This window comes from Fistularia commersonii, chromosome 2 (genome assembly GCF_037954325.1).
Source record: "Fistularia commersonii isolate RoL2024-O1a breed Wild chromosome 2, RoL_Fcom_v1.0, whole genome shotgun sequence".
NCBI classification, from domain to species: Eukaryota; Metazoa; Chordata; class Actinopteri; order Syngnathiformes; family Fistulariidae; genus Fistularia; species Fistularia commersonii.
Genome location: NC_141285.1, coordinates 17,961,575 through 17,978,263, shown reverse-complemented (window position 1 = coordinate 17,978,263; position 16,689 = coordinate 17,961,575). Strand labels below are relative to the sequence as shown.

General features: G+C 36.1%; 1 protein-coding gene across 1 annotated transcript; it reads right to left on the bottom strand.

Moving 5' to 3' along the window:
• Positions 1-779: 779 nt before the first annotated feature.
• Positions 780-11,071, bottom strand: LOC147236604 (cilia- and flagella-associated protein 43-like). Its single transcript, XM_086162898.1, has 23 exons — positions 11,037-11,071; positions 10,673-10,838; positions 10,262-10,369; positions 8,975-9,052; positions 8,520-8,645; positions 8,335-8,439; positions 8,126-8,242; positions 7,661-7,849; positions 7,285-7,491; positions 7,052-7,135; positions 6,757-6,837; positions 5,751-5,879; positions 5,541-5,660; positions 5,338-5,445; positions 5,138-5,224; positions 4,969-5,057; positions 4,594-4,801; positions 4,155-4,267; positions 3,725-3,881; positions 3,444-3,608; positions 1,844-1,924; positions 1,606-1,759; positions 780-1,527 (listed from the first exon to the last, which is right to left on the bottom strand). Exons 1-23 carry the CDS (start codon positions 11,069-11,071, stop codon positions 1,352-1,354), a joined length of 2,883 nt encoding a protein of 960 aa, XP_086019024.1. The 3' UTR covers positions 780-1,351.
• Positions 11,072-16,689: the final 5,618 nt, after the last annotated feature.

The window sequence follows — 16,689 nt, the reverse complement described above, 5'->3', positions numbered from 1 at the left end:
TGTCTTTGGTAAGATTTTAATATGTAAGACTAAGCCCGTCTTGACCAGTCACACTAACATGATAAAAGGTGCACTTCCCATGTGACATCACTGCTTAAGCTTATTTCACAGTGCTTGTTGACAGTGACATACATCATGTGAGTCCCCTTTATGACAACATATCTTTCACATAATAAACGGCTGAGTGTTCATTAGATTTTCCTTTTTCTAAAGTGTTCAATCTAATAGGAGACCCCTGAAGGGAAAAACTGAAAGGAAAATTTCACCTTAACAGCATTTGAAAGTGGTCGCAATATATTGTAACTGTGGATGTTCTGGATAACAACTCTTGAAAGCTCACTGAACAGAGGAAGAAGGGGAGTCATATTGTAGAAACAGGCACTGTAAGTCATACTGTGTGGGGTTGCCATGAAGGGCCGTGGTGCGAGGACAACTACGAATTAATGCTAGTACCGGTATATGGACAAAATGCAGAAAAACAAGGAATGATTAACTAGATAGGCAAAACTAGGGCTCGTCCCATGTATTCTCAATAATTCACAGCAACAAGAAATGATGTGCTCTATATATGTAGATACATTATATATATATATATATATATAGATAGATATATAAGAGATATATAAAAGATTGAGACACCAGAACAGACTATATTCTTTTTGTATATACTGGAAACACAAAAGACCAAATAAAATGACACATTGAACAAACATTTAAAAATGTTTGTGTACAATGAAGGTTCTTAGAGTGCATTCTGTTAATTTATTTATTTTATCGGCACCTAGTGCTTTTTTGCATTTCTGGTTAGATGCTAAACTGCATCTTTTTGCCCTGCACTTGTACATGTGTAATGACGATATAGTTGAATCTAATCTTATCTAGGGTACAAAATGGATATTTACTTTAAATGACAACTGGGTTTGAATTTGATAGTAATGCAACTCCAGCATGCAAAAAGCTGAAAAATCTCCCAGAAGAATCATCACTATGGCTATTACTGCATGGTTGCAGCCACTATATCAAACAGAGATTGTTGTAAAAATACCGAATCCCGACGATTCACTTAACAGCCCATAACCACCTGCCCGTGTAGAATAAAGAGTAAAAAAATACATAAAAATTTTAAAACTAAAACAACTGCAAATTTTAGAGAAGAATAAACAAAGAATAAGACTGAGGATTCTACAATCTGTTTTTGAATTGCCAACATAGTCAAAATACAAAAAGAAAGATCAATAAAAACAAAATTTTTTACACACAATTAGTCCTTAATTGCTGCAAAAAAAAATTTCAATTGTTTTCTTAAACAATAGGATAGTAAGTTATAGGACAGTAACATTTTTGTTTTTGCTCAACTGTGTTGCATCTGGTCAAGTGAAGGGAAATTCTTCATCCTCAGACGCTCGAGTTCTGCACCGAGGAAAGACAATTCCTCAAATTGTGCTCTGACAGTGTCTTTCAGCTTCTTCCTCTCAAGAATCTCCTGGTAGTGTTCCTCTGTTTTATCATCTCCATCTTCTTCGACAGCTAAAAAAATACAATAATAAAGAAGTCATTCTGAGGATCTTCGAAAAGCAAGCATGGGCACTGTTTATTTCTTAGCACCTGTGTCTTGGTAGAACTGCCTCATCTCTGCTACAGACCTCTCCACATCCTGTATCTGCTGATCTAGGTCTGTAATCTTTTCTGTTTTCGATGCAGCCTGCATATTAAGATATCTAATTTTTTGTTTGCGCTGCATTACCTCCTTTAGATGAATCTGTAAATTACATAACATATAACATAAACATTGTTTTAGCCATGACACAGAGATGATCTGTAACGTTTTCTATTTTTCATATACCTTTTCATGGAAAGCTATATTTTCCTTCAAAGTGCAAACTTGTTTGGTCACACGACTGTCACGGTCAGTCTTGTTAAGATACTGTGGAAGGGAAAAATTACAGCGAATTAAAAAGTTGCAGTAATGATAAACATCTATCCATCCATCCCCCGCTTATCCTGAGTCCAGTTTTGGGGGGCACCAGCCAAAGCAGTGGGGCCCAGTCCTCCCTCTCCCCCGCCACATGGTCCAGCTCCTCTGGAGGGACTCTGACACATTCCCAGGCCAGCCTGGAGACGTAGTCTCTCCAGCATGCTCTGGGTCTTCTCTGTGGTCTCCTCCCAGATGAACATGCCCAGAATACCTCCCCCGGGAAGTGTCCAGGAGGCATTCTGACCAAATGCTCGAGGAGCTGATCCTCATCCCAGCTGCTTCACACTGCAAACCCTTCCAGTGAGAACTGGAGATAATGGCCTGATGAAGCCAACAGAACCATGTCATCTGCAAAAAGCAGACTTGATCCTGCGGCCACCAAACTGGATCCCCTCGACGCCTTGGCTGCGCCTAGGAATTCTGTCCATAAAAGTTATGAAGAGAATGGGTTGGCGGAGTCCAACTGTCACCGGAAACAGGTCCGACTTAAAACCGGCAATGAGGACCAAGCTCTAACACAAATCAAGATGGACTTAACAGCCCGTATAACAGGCCCCAGTACTCCACACTCCCAGAGCACCACCCACAGGAATCAACAGCCTATGCAGGATCAGTCAGGCTAGATAGATTTATAATTTAGCTATTCTGCATCAGACACTTGCCAAATGAAACTGAAATCTTAGGGCTTAATAATATAAAAAGAAGACAGCCTTGGAATAATGTTTTCAATATTTAAACTAAATTCAATGACTTACTTTGAATAAAAATTGCTGATATAAAATGGCTAATGTAAACCATTATGATCATCAAAGCCCCTAAGCATCCACCAAGCTGAGTGTGGCAAGCATACAAAAAAATCTTAAATGTGATGTGAATTGTCCACCAAGTCTGAATTTTTCCCTTCATGATAATTTCTTTCCTTTTTTTTACATTGATGTCATCTATATCTTCTTCAAAAACAGTTGTTTTTCAAGACATGAGGAACTGGTTTCACATGAAACACATATCTCCCATCAAAACAATATCAGTGAATTTTTGCAAAAGGTTGTAATGCCAAGTTTTAGATCCAGTGCAGCCAGGTCCTGCCAAGATGGAATCAGATGCAATGTTCTTCTGTCTGCCAGAAGGACATCATGGCCCACTGCAACTCCAAGTACCTCTCCATCATCTTTAGCCAGAGCCGCACCAGTTTGGGCATTCTGCTCTGAGTGCATTCTTGAGGAGCTCTGCTCCTGTGTCCTCTCTGCGCCATCTTTAATCATTTAATGCACATATGTATATCTATATATACATACATACCTGTACATATATTTTGGTGTGTATGTGTGTGTGTGTGTGTCTGTATTTGGAAAATCTTGTTAGAATTCATAATAAATGGTACTTTGAAGGGATAAGTAAAAATGCTACACTGGAATGCAAAAAAAAAACATGATTAGGACTCAAACCTATTTCAGAACATTTAACTCACCTCCTTTTGGTCTTCTGTGAGTCGTAACATCTGGATGTCCCTTGCTTGGTTTTTGAGGTCTTCTATTTGCATCCTTTTCATCTTGATTTCCCACTCCTGCTTGATGATGGCTTTACGCAAATCTTTAGTCTCTTCCATAGTCGCTATCATCTGATCTCCATGCATCTGCTCATCAAAATAGGCATAATAATTCTTCATGGATCTATAATATGCATGGCTTTTTTGTTTTGGAGAGTCTATTATGAGTAAAAATAATGTGTATAGAATGAGGATAGACTGACTATGATCATACTATTGAGGTCCTCCACCACAGTCCTGTCCAAAAGTATGGAGTCGCTATAGTCAGGGATTGGGTCTGGATTAACTTCCACCTGACCCTGTTTGAGTAGAGTCTGGATCATTGTGTCCATCAAAAAATGTTTCTTTTTCTTTTGTAGACTAGAAAAGGGAAGCAAACAAAAACATAAAAGCAGATAAAGAGAGTAAATAGGAAACATAAATTCAATTTTTTTTTATTTCAAAAGGTCTTCTTTTTTTTTTTTAATCAGTTACTTGACTATATATTTTCAAAAAAGGTTACCAGAAATGAAACACAGCAAGAATGAATGCATCAAAACTAGCAGAGATCAATTCCAGATGTATGGGTTATGCCATTAAGTCACTTTACCCAAAATCATTCACAATTTCTTAAACTTCGAATGTGGCTAATACCTTTCAAGTTCATTTGTGAGGTATTTTATTTGATCTTGGGCAGCTTGATATTCTTCTCGCCTCTTCTGGAGGAACACCTGCATCTCATCAAGATTCAGGGCTTTCAATTTTACCTAAGAAGGATGTGTCCAACAGTTAGCTGACAACTGCAAGTTTGTTACCAAAGCACAAAAAGACACTAAACACAACGGAACTGAAATATTTTGAGTTCAGGAAAAAGAAGAAAAAATCTGTTTTCTTCTGTTAGTTTTCGGAAACGCTTAAGAGTGTTTGTTACATCTATCTTTTGTTTACCTACAAAGGTCATTTACTAGTGTATGGACAAGTAAATGTGTTTGTATGCTAACTTGGCGCACAGGATTTGATTTTAAATGAATACATCGGACTGTCAAAACACAGGACTGGCAGTTGTTTGTTATCATGCATATCCTTACTTTACCTTTTGCTCATTTGCTGCTTTTGTTCTGCGAACAAGACAAAATCTCTCCCAGACTAATGGGTTCAATCCATCTGGCATATTTTCTGGTTTATCCAGTTCCTCCATGGCAGTCAATAATTCTCTAATCCCACCTGGAGTCTGGGAAAAATGGTTCTCATCTGGGCATGAATTGGATTTGCTAAATTGCTGGGTTTTCCTCTTATGAATCCTGAGGTATATGAAAATAAAAATTGTTATGGCAGTATAGAACAATCTATTAAATAACACATTTTCTTGTTATACAGATGGAGAGCTCCTTCAGTTCAATATTATATAAAGCACTCATTTAGCACAAATGAATACATTTCAAAATAGTAAATTGTAAGTAAGACAAACCTGGGTCTATTTTTGAATAGTTTATAAAGGTGATCAACAATAAGCCTTGGTATGTCACAGAAATCCTTCCTGAATTCTTTGTCTAATACCTAGGGAGAAGTTGATCACATATTATGTGCACAAATGTTCAAAACAAGTAGGTTTACCAAAATTATGCCAACAAGCTTACTTTGTCCTCAGCTACAATGTTCTCATAGCTCTCAAGAAACAATTCTACTTCTCGTTCCTGTTTCATAACTGCTTCTTCCATTTCATCCTGTACGAGAAGTATATGTCAATAAGATGCCAATATTATGCAGTGAAAACAAAATCACAGCTGCAAACCAACAAAGGGAGGAATGGGATAAGCTCTGACTCCTGTTATCTGACCTTGTATGCTATCATTTTTTTAAGTTTGCACTTGAGCTCCAGTTCTCTATTCATCATCAACTCCTCCATGTGGACTGAATGCAAGAGCCATGTTATCTTGAATTGTTCCTGTTCAAAAAAAAAGAAGATAAAATATTAGATTCAACAGAGTCTGAAGATTGTAAAATATCAAGTTTCAGACCACATTATAAGTTGTCGCTTACCTGATAAATTGAAATATCACATTTGATTTTTTTCTCAAACAGCCTTTTCAAATTTTCATCAAACATGTCAGTTGAATCTTTAATGGTTGCCTGAAGTTTTTTCACTTCACTTTCCCTTAACTGGAAATACAATGCTGATCGATTATGAACAGGATCATTGATCAGGGGGAATAACATGTAAAAAAAAAAAAAAAAAAAATCGGGGGATACCTTTTTGTATTTCTCCTTCTCTATGCTCAGCTCTTCTGCTTTCTTTTCATATTGATTATGGGCTTTTTTCTCCTCTGCACTCCATTCCATGTTAGGTTTGGTCAAAGCAAACTCAGGAACAGGAAGCTCCTGTGGAGTACATATATATTATTTGACATACAGCTTTAAACAAACATTTTCATTAGATCTAACTGGTGGCCTTTTGTTTGCCATATATTTTAATAATCCTACATTTGAATAAAGAATTTTTCAAACACATATAAATCACACTGGCAATAATGATTAAAAACTGAATACATTTTGTGGAATCTTCTCATCCTTATAGCAACACAAACCAATAGGAATTACAAAGTTAAAACATTTTTGCCATCTTTCTGATTTGTCATTTTTTTTAAAAAGCTATCATCTTATGGATTTTATATGTCTACTGTATTTTTTATCCATACACTTAAGTTTTGTATCACTGTGATCATTTGTAAAATGGAGTACTACCAACATGATATTTATCACATACTAGTCTTTTTGGAATGCACAGTTTACCCCCAAAATACAGTCTTCTCTCTCTTTTATGAAGAGTTTTTACATCTAACTATATCCTGTAAGGATGTTTTTACAATATTTGCTTTTGAGGAATTAAGTAAATTCCAACCTTAAAAAAAATTCTCTCCTTAAACCGTCATTTTCGTTCTCTGATTTCCCACTGCCATCTCAGAACATGAGAGCTTCCAGTATCATTAAAAAGCTTGGGAACCCAATTAAAGAGGGCGTGGGAAGAGTTTACTGAGAGATTTTTGTATTTATTTATTTTTTATTGATGGTATGAAAAACATCTGACCAGAAATTCCATTTAGAAGAAAATAAAAATCTCAAACTGGAAAATGGAACTGAAATAAAGACGTCTTTATATCGCTGTTTTACTAAATTCTATAGATACTATATACAAATTTAATCTGAACATTGTTGGATGTTCAGAATTTCACAGCAACATGTAAACATTTTAACTCACCTTTTTCAAAAAGTCTTCTTTTTTCACTTCAAGCACTCCATTCATCATTTCATTAAGAGCTCTTTTTCTAGTACTATCACTCTGAAATTGAAAAAAGACCTTTACATACTAGTACAAAAGTAATGTCTTGTTTTGTTTTTATTAAGTTGTGTTTTGCAGTATATGCTATTTATCCCAACAAAACATGTCTTGAAAATGGATAAAGACTGGAGATAGGGGTATATATCTGGAGGGTTGTAGACAAAAAGATAACAAACAAGTCAAAAACAAAAACTTATTTGTTATGGCAGCATACTTTGGGAGCCAAACATCTTTGCTCCTCCAGCTTGTTCCTTTCCTCCTTTGTTTGTGCTGGGTAAGGGAATTTTTCAGCTTTTATCTTGAATGGCAGAAAGGGGAAGACTGTGTCTCACTTTTAAATGTAATAACTGTGTTTAACATTTAATTGAAAATTAAAAAAAAAGAACTTCTATATGTAAGCAACACTAAATTATGTGATATTTTATGCTTCATGAGAAGGTCAGTCACCTCTGAGTCATCCACTGTAAATAGCCTCTCTGGCCACTCACTGTCTGTCAGCTCAGGCTCCCAAAGGTCCATATTTATTTCCAGCTCTACCAAGATCTCCATGATTTGTCTGTTCATGTCTCTCACATGGTTAATCTCCAGCACTTTTTGCTTGAATGTGGCATCAAATTCATTGTTGAAGGCTGTCTTGATTCTATAGATCACATCCTAAATTTGAAGTTGAGTTAATAATGGGTAAAAAAAATATTTTATCCAAATTTACCAAGTGTAAATTTACACTGACACTTTATGTTAACATAAAGAAAGTGTCTTTATGAGCTTCAGTACATTCAGTATTTGCTGAAATAGATCACAAATACTTGAAACAGGCACCCACCTGAAGCAGAATTATTTGGTTCATTTTCTGTTCTGAGGTATATAGACTCAACTGGTTGTAGAGGTATGGCTGTGAACATCCTAAGTCAGCAGTGTAACTATCTGTTACCACAGCACCTTCTGCCTCATCATCTTCCTCACATTGCTCTTGCTCTGTTGCATTTATGTTGCTACTTTTTCTGCTGCTTTGCTGTACCACGAAATCAGAGAAAAATGCATTGAATAACTGAATTGAAATGAAAGCCGCAGTTTGAGTTTGTTTGCAAATATAACCCAGAGCCCAACTTTTAGAAACTGCCTAATTTTCAATACATCATTTGCTTTGAATATGACTGATGGCTGTTTTACATTACATATGATGCCCTTAATCACATGATTCTACCATTGTGTAGCTGTGTTTTTATTTTCTGAATTGAACAAATTATCATGCAAAGACTCCCCAGGCCTAGGAACCTGTTTTCCTTACATTGCAGGCATCCATTTCCAACAACCTCATGTTCTCAACTCTTTTGAGGTCTTCCAACTCTTTTTCTGTTCTCTCTTTACAAGGATAGTTCCTCACTTCATATTCAGAATGAAAGGCCTATAGAAAACAGCAATAAATAGCTGTAGTTAATGTTTAAATATCAGTGGTTTAGAAATAAAGCATCAGTTTACATGGCAAACTGATCCTACCTTAATAGCTCTGCCTTTGACCTTCAAAGAATCCCAGCATTCTCTCTTTATCACATCATAGAGGAAACATTTCTCCAGTATCTCAAGATCAATTTCATTTCTCACCTACAATCATGGATAACTGCTTTGATGAGCTCAAGGCAAATTTGTAAAATTGCACTCAGATTTTTTTATACAGATATTACCTTTGTAACTTCCTCCTGCACCATGACATCCAGTCTCTTCTGCTCCTCAGTATCCAAGTTGAACTCCCTCAGTTCTAAGCGTTCAATTTCTGGGATATTTTCATTAAAATTGATCATCCCCTGGATCTGCAAAAGAAGAAATTATGTTTTTGTTTAAACCTACTTATTTATCAGACAACCTTATGTGTGCTTATCATGTTCGTATCATTCTGGCTTTTGCTATTCACCGTATTATATTATTGCAATCGTATTAAGCATCATTTACAACATATTCGGTTATTAAATTGGCAGGCTTATTTATATATATATTATATATAGGAGAAGGAGAAAAAGAAGATATGAGAATAATGATTCTACTCAAAAGCATTACCAATGAAATATTCCAAGACTCAATTTAAGTGTCTCATAATTGACTCTTGAAATTAGTTTTTATGAAATGATTTAGTTGTACTTACGTTATTCCGTATCTCTGTGATTTTCTGCCTCAGGTTTTTCTTTGTCTCAAAATGTTGCAGATCATCTTCGTTTACAACCTGATCATGATACAATGTAAGAGAAACAGAAATAATGTAAGATTGAAATCAGTTGTAATACATCCTAACGAGTTGTAATTAAAAAGTTTGGTGGATTACTAGATATTGGTTTTATTTTTATTTATTTTTTTAACAAATGCTCATCAATATTATGGCATAATCATTGGCAAGGGGACCACCTTTCTTCATTGGTTGTTCTATCTGTAGATTGTATATATATTTTGGTGAAGTGTTTCAGGGGATAGTAGTTATGGCTGATGGAAATTGAGCCTGTTTGTTCTCTTTTAATGTGGTGTTGCTGCTTTCTCTTTATAGCACTACTGTGCAATGTGCACCCATTTGATAAACGTGACATGGACTATCTCCAGACTTGTCTCCATATTTCACTGACCTTTTTTTTGATGGGATAACAGGATCTGTGTTTTATACATGAAGACATTTGACAAGTCCTTCTTCCCTGAGTAATGCTTGGGCTCTACAAGTGAAACTATGGTAGTGTTTTTTCTCAGAGTTTGTCTGCTTTCACAGAAAGGGTACTACCAAGGTAGGGGAAGTGGTCAACATTTTCATGACTGAGGTTGAGCACTATTATGTTAGTCTAGTTAGATGAATGGCTGAGTACAACTTAAATTAACCAACCAACGTGTGAAACTTGTGGTTATTTGAAGCTAAGCCTTAGGCTATGAACACCATAGGTCTTTCCCCACACATGGACAATTGTCTACAGAGTGTGGTGCTGTTGTTTGTGTTCCATAATGGTTACTAAGCTGACAATTTTCCTAGTCTTGAAGTTAATAAAGTTGAAGAGCCTAAATCATTTGAATGCCAACTCTGTGTCGAGTATGCATCACCCGTGGCAGCTTTACAGAGAGGTAAAGCATGACAACAGTTTGATGAAGAATCCTTTATTGCACTCTAAACTACTGGTGCTATGAACTGCAATTGGCTTGCTGTCGTACGCCTCATTATTTAGATGTATTTATCATGTCAGCTATGTCTCTCATTTTACTGTTTTTAAATTAGTTGAATAATCAATGTATTTTAACACAACTATGTTGTCATATCTTCAAGTAGCATTTACTGAATTGCCAAAATTATTCTGTTTCATAGTGTTTTAAAATGATGATGTTTTAAAATTGTGCTCAATCCCACAATGGTCCACAGTGCCAAACAACATTTCCAAAAAATAGGAATATATTTGTCACTGACCGCCTTTCTGCTTTCCAGCCAGATGGAGTCAGAAGATAGGGTGGTTGCCAGGCTGTTAGATCTGTATTCTGGCTCTTTTAGAGTCACTCTTGCTACTCCTTCACTGTTCTTCAAATGAAAAATGCATGAAAATTCGGGAAAAACACATTGTAAAATTAAAGACGGTATCTTTCATCTATTTCTAAAATAACACATCAATGTTTAATTAATAGGCATTGTGTTATAGACTTAGACCTACTGATTTATTAGTTATCAATTTTTATCTTTGTATACCAGTGAATGGCTGCATTGAAAGCTAGTGTTGGTAAAAATGAAATTTTTGAACAGATAGAAGATAAAATTATAGCTGGAGAACAAATATGTAGCATTCATTTAGTCATTGGAATAAGTAATATGAAAACTTTTTTTTACCTTGATTGCCTCTGTTTTTACATCGCAAACAACAGAATTTTCACACCACTCAGGCAAGCCAATGAGGAGGGGATTTTCGATATCAAAAATGTTTTTCAAGAAATAAGCCACAGTCTGGCTATGCTGAGTAGCTTTATTTCCCTTACCAACATCAAAATCTTTAGGCCTGTATAAAACAAAGGACACATAGAAAATGATAGCAATCATACAAAATAACAGATAGATTTTTTTTTTCCATAAGGCAACAGTATCTGAATTGTCTAGCAACTGAACAAAAACAGCAGTCCTTCTAAAAAAGAACTCATGGGGAGAAAATGTGAAATTAGTAGGCTATAGAGTATAACTGAAGACACAAATGCTCAACACAAGCATCGCAGATTGTATTAAGACAATGGTCATGATACCCATGGACTGACCACTTTAAGTGTATTTATTATCTTTGCTCAGTAAGAGTCATGCTTCTGTTGAATGCGACATGTACTGAATTTGACAGAGTAAATTAAATCACAATTACAAGCAACAGTTCCCTCTACTGTTCACATCTGAACAATAAAGAAGATAAAATTCTCAATGTTTTACCTGAAGTTAGTGCACACAAGAGAGCCATCATTAAAGCCAGTAGTGAGAAGCATCTGGCTGTCTGCAGAAAAAGACACACTTCGAACACCATTATAACGGTATGAATGACAACGCTGCTCAGTGTACTGCTCCTGCGGGATCATAAAACACACAAATAAGGATGATCCTTTGTATTGCAAAATCAAAGTATTACGAAAAATGTTTAAATTGAATTAATCCCTACCAAATAGGCAGTGTTTAGGATTCGAAGTAAACCATCTCTTCCCACAGAAGCCAACCACAATTTATTAGGGGAAAGAGCGAGGGAGACAGGGCCTAGAGGATGACCTTTCACCTCTTGTATTGGTTGTAGCTGGACCATCTGATCACTGGGCTGACTATCTATGTCCTGAGAAGATGATTCAAGGTATATAATACAGGTTTAAAAGTATTACAGTCACATGCCAAGGAAAATAGTCTGGATTAGCAATTTGAATGTTTAACAAAGTAAAATATACATATACATATTTAATGTTTTGCATTTATTTTTCTGTAGAAATACATGAGGTGGTAAAGACAGAATGGAATGATGAAACACTAATGCATTAAGCAGTTGAAAGAAACCTGTGGAAGCTTAAATCGCTGAAGAACTTTCTTCCTGTGGCAGTAAGCAAAAATACCATCCTCTCCCAAAACACAAGATACAACTGGAGTAGGGACTTCAAATGCAGAAACTTTCAAGATGTTATCAGATAAATAACCATGTTGGTTAACGCAGTCCAGACCTGTAAAACAAAAGTAATACATGCTATGATCTGGTGAAGTGGAGAAAAAACACCAACAATCATATTTTCTTATGTACTGTACATCGGCAGCTGTTAAAAGGAAGCTTCTAAACATGTATCTATTTAAAGGATGACTGGCAAGCCAAGTACAGTACATATAGAGCATTTTTATCAATATCTTTCTGTTTCTATAAACTTACAGAATTTCAGTTTATTATTGCCAAACTTCTCATGGTAGTTTGATCAAATATATCGTAAATTAAACTTGTCAAGTCTGAATAACATTTCCTCTTGCAACATTTGTGAGGGGAGGTTTGCAACTCACTACTCTTGCAATTTCCTGCAGAAAACATGATGCCAAGTAAAATGTCAATTTTTTCAAAGCATCTTTCAGGATTATGTGTGAGACTTAATTTGCAAAATGCTTATTTTTAGCTTGACTGTAGATGACTGTAGGTCCCGATATTACATCAGATTTAATCTATAATATTGTAAATTGGTTTGAAAACTGCAATTAATTCTACTGTCAAAGCTGCAGAGAACTGAGTTTTACATACTCAGATGAAAAAATTTATCACCGCTAACAGTACTCAGTAAATATACATTCATTCCATCATCACCTGCCAGGTCTCTAGCAGGGATGGTGAAGAGTGTGAGAAGGTTTCCCTCTTGAGTTTTTCCATACTTTCCACTGCATAATGCCAATACTTTTACCAGCTCGCTCTCTCTAATATTCTGAGTGGACAAAGACAAAACTGTCCCAGGAACAACTAGAAACAGAAAAAAATAAAATGAAATTCCTGCATAAATTAAACAGTCAAACTAGTAATTCTTCTAATTATTTTCGATAATAATGTTATATTTCTGGATAAAACATGCATTGTTTTTATGTAAATGCTGTCTTAATATTGACTGTAATATGGCCAAACATTAAAAAGGGAGGCTATAGCCTTACCTTTGTATCCAGTGACTGTAAATCTCTTGGCTGGTTTTGTATTTAGCAAATAGATGTGTGGATCTAATGCACCAGTGAAAAGGAAGTGTCCTAAGTGGTCAAAACTATGAAAACCAAAAAACATAATCCGATGTTAATTTAATTTCTAATGTAACACCTTCAAAAGTTGGCTCCAAAGTTTGACCTATGTCTTATAACAGTAAGTCTTCCCTGTTGTGGTTTCAGTTTGTTTGCTTTTTGCCCAAATTCACCTACTGACTGATTCAAATGATAATTTGTCTAAAAATTGTATGTATTATTCAAATGCTAAAAATAGATATTTCTTGATTTGTATTAAAAATGAATTCTGAATTTTAAACTGTCCCCTTTGGGAACCTTTAAGATGTCCAGGTGTCTGTATGAGGCAGGGTACTTGCACAAGGTGATCCACAGGCATGTAATAAAGATGAGCCTTGTGCACCAAGCGAGGATGCTGCTTCTTGTTCAGGTCAATGAACAGTACATGTCCTGACTTTGTCCCCAAAGCTGCATACTGAGCGATAGGACAGCAGGCCATACTAGTCACCTAAACAAACACATATGCAAGACGACACGGAAAGATTTTTTTTACTCTTTATCTATACATTGATACGAATCAGGTTAGTTTCTCCAAAATTCATTGTTGTGGCTAATTTTCAGACATTTCATTTGTAAAGAATCTGACCTGTACATGTAAGGACAGGGAACTGAGACAATTTCCATCTCTGGACCAAAGCTGCAGTTCTCCTGACTCCCGCACTGACTGCAACCAGAGGTGATAACATACGCATCTTGATCAGTAAGAAGAAAAAAAAAAGAAGATAATTTTTATGATCTTAACGCAACAATGTTACCACACAAATGTTCTGGTCAGATTGCAACATAGCTGCTGCCACAAAGTTTCCGCAGAGGACTTCCAGAATATTCACAACATCTGAACAGGTTGGGTCCAACATATAGATCTTCCCCTATTGAAAAATAAGTATGCTTGACTTATATGTTTCCAGATTATGGCAGAAGGCCAGGGTATAACATGGAGAAACATGTATACTTTACATAAAAGGTCCCAAGTAGCTAGAGGCCTCAATCCAAGAACCTTCTGCTATGATACTAGGTCCTCACCATATCAGAAGACAAAAGTAATGTCTCCTTATCAGGGGAGTGCAAAACTGTTGTTACAGGTCCATCTAACTGCCATGTCTTTCTGATTTTGGTTTCATCCTGTTTGACTTGCAGGTAGAACACCATATTCTTCTGTAAGACAAGCATTTTAAACTGGCTTTGAAAGAAATTTTCTGATACTGAAAATTCAAAATTCCATCACAGATGGAACGCTTCATTCATACAACTATTTCTCAGTGATCATAAGAATCAGTGATTTCAACCCAGTAAGAATTAGCAGATGTATGTGCTCATACCTTCCCAACAGTGATCAAACCATTTCTGTTAAGAGCAAATGAATGGAAGCTGCAATGCTTGAGTTCAGGGATGGCGTCAGCATCTGAATGAGAGTCAAATTTCTATCATCACATATCTTAAAGACTGAAAAACAGGGTAATATAAATTTAAAAGATTCAGAGCTGTTATATAACCACCAAATCCAAGTGGATGTGTTTACTTCTGGGGTTGAAGAGAACTGAAACAGAGAGGCTCTCTGAGTCAACAAGCAGCAGAAAGCCTTCCTCGCAGCCCACATAAAGGTCTGATGCAGTCAACCAACAGATGGCAGAAGGAGTTAATTGGGCCTCGGTCTGTGTGAACCAATGTGAAGTTGAGATAGCTTGTATGATATTATCACAAGCCAATTCTTCAAATAATTTTGAATAACAGATGTAAATCAATACCACACTGATTTCTGCTTTGCTGGCCCTAGGTCCTATGATGGCTGAACCAGGAAATTCTGGACCAAAATAGGTGAAATCCTTGTTTACACTGGGAGAGGTTGGATGTAGTCTCTCAACAAAAGAACCATCAGTTGCTGGCAGCTCTATCACACTGTCACATCATGTCAAAAAAAATCATAAATGTCAGACATATTCCACACTTGATAATCAAAAACACTTGCATATAAATAAAGATTAACATGATGACCTTTCTTATAACATCTATAATGGTCAGAGAAATTAAGTCAAAACAACTGAACATAAAAGATTTTCTTTCAAAATGTGGAGTTATTTATGAATAAATAGACTAGGATTGAAATTAAATATCTAATTGCTTGTTAACAAAAGAATGCATAATTTCAAACAGCTTCATGAAACAATTCCACTTCACATTTTTGAATTATACATTTTACTTCACGGCTATGTAGCCTATAGTGGTCTCCAAGCTGCAGTTGATCTAGAAAGGTTTTTTCTTAAATAGTGTATTTTACAGGGGAAATCGATTCAGTATAATTCATTTTTCTTATCGAGTATTCAAAAACATAACACATCTCACAATAATTGTAATATTGCACTGTAGTATTTTGGCTCCAAAACACATGATCTCAGTAAATGGTACACTTAACTCATTGTTCTGTCAATTAAGAAGATAATGTCCTGATACAGCCGTAATCCATTACCTTTTCCTATTGGATTTAAAAATGGATTACACAGGTATTTCCATGTCAGTTATTTATATTAATTTTCACTACTCTTAACAATTGCCAAAAAGATCTGCAAACACCATCCAGCATTCCTGAAATAAAGCATCCAGGAATCGGTGAAAAGAAGCCACCTCAAGAATAGCTTGAAAGGATACAGTATTATCAACCATAAATGTCTGCAAGAGGGCCCAAAAGGGCGCTGCATGACATAATCACAAAAAGCAAGGTGAACGGGAGTAAATTTCTTTGTGATCCACCCGCCTTAGAGAAACGAGGGAATAAAACCCAGTAGGTAAGTTATATGCCAGGTCAGCTTTACCTTGGTTTTAGGACATGAAAGCTGGCATTCTTCTCAATATTCCACAAAGTGATCGATGACTTGCCCAAAGCACAGAGCTGACACCACTTGAAGGGGTTGAATGTCAGGGAAATTATACCCTGTCCATGTTGTGTTTGTGAACAAAATTGTTCAGCATTTTCCCAATTCCTGCATAACAGGATAACGGTAAGGCAGTGATTAAACATAGATAGTGATGAATACATGAAGGTGAATCATTTCCGTCAGTGGCTTACCAAACTGTTATTTTGTGGTCAGGAAAAGAGGTACAACAACCCAAATAAGGACCACCGTCACTTAAAGCTAGAGATGTGTAGTCCACTTCTGCTCCTCCTGGATGTGTGTGTATTAGTGAGACAAAATCATTGCTTTCCATGAATAAAATAAGTTATCTAAACTGTAGGAAAACATGGTGTTACCTTTTAGTTCACTTTTCAAATGAAGTTGAGGATAATGGTATACAAATATGGATGGTTTTAGCTTTTGCTCAGAGAAAGCAAAAATCCCAGTTTGGCCATTTGCTGTCAATACACTGACACCTCGGCCAGGGCTTTGAAACACACTTTGTGACTTTGTCTCCAAGTTCAGGAAACAGATATGGCTCCCACATGTGTAACATACTGTCTTATTGTCGACAAACTTGATGTTCTTGTTGGAAAACCCTTGCATCCACCTGAAGAGTAAACATTAGCATTTAACAACGCCAAATATGGTTGCAAATAAAGTGCAGGTGAGACATTGGACAATGAGTGGACCATAAGACATACAATAAGAAAA

What these genes read in the sequence shown, in the direction of transcription:
- LOC147236604 (XM_086162898.1), bottom strand. Translation starts at nt 11,071, where the DNA reads ATGACCATTGTCTTAATACAATCTGCGATGCTTGT. An exon ending in ATACAATCTGCGATGCTTGT is followed by an intron (nt 10,839 to 11,036) that starts GTTGAGCATTTG and finishes TGTTTTATACAG; the next exon opens with GCCTAAAGATTTTGATGTTG. An exon ending in ATATAGCTTTCCATGAAAAG is followed by an intron (nt 1,760 to 1,843) that starts GTATATGAAAAA and finishes TGTAATTTACAG; the next exon opens with ATTCATCTAAAGGAGGTAAT.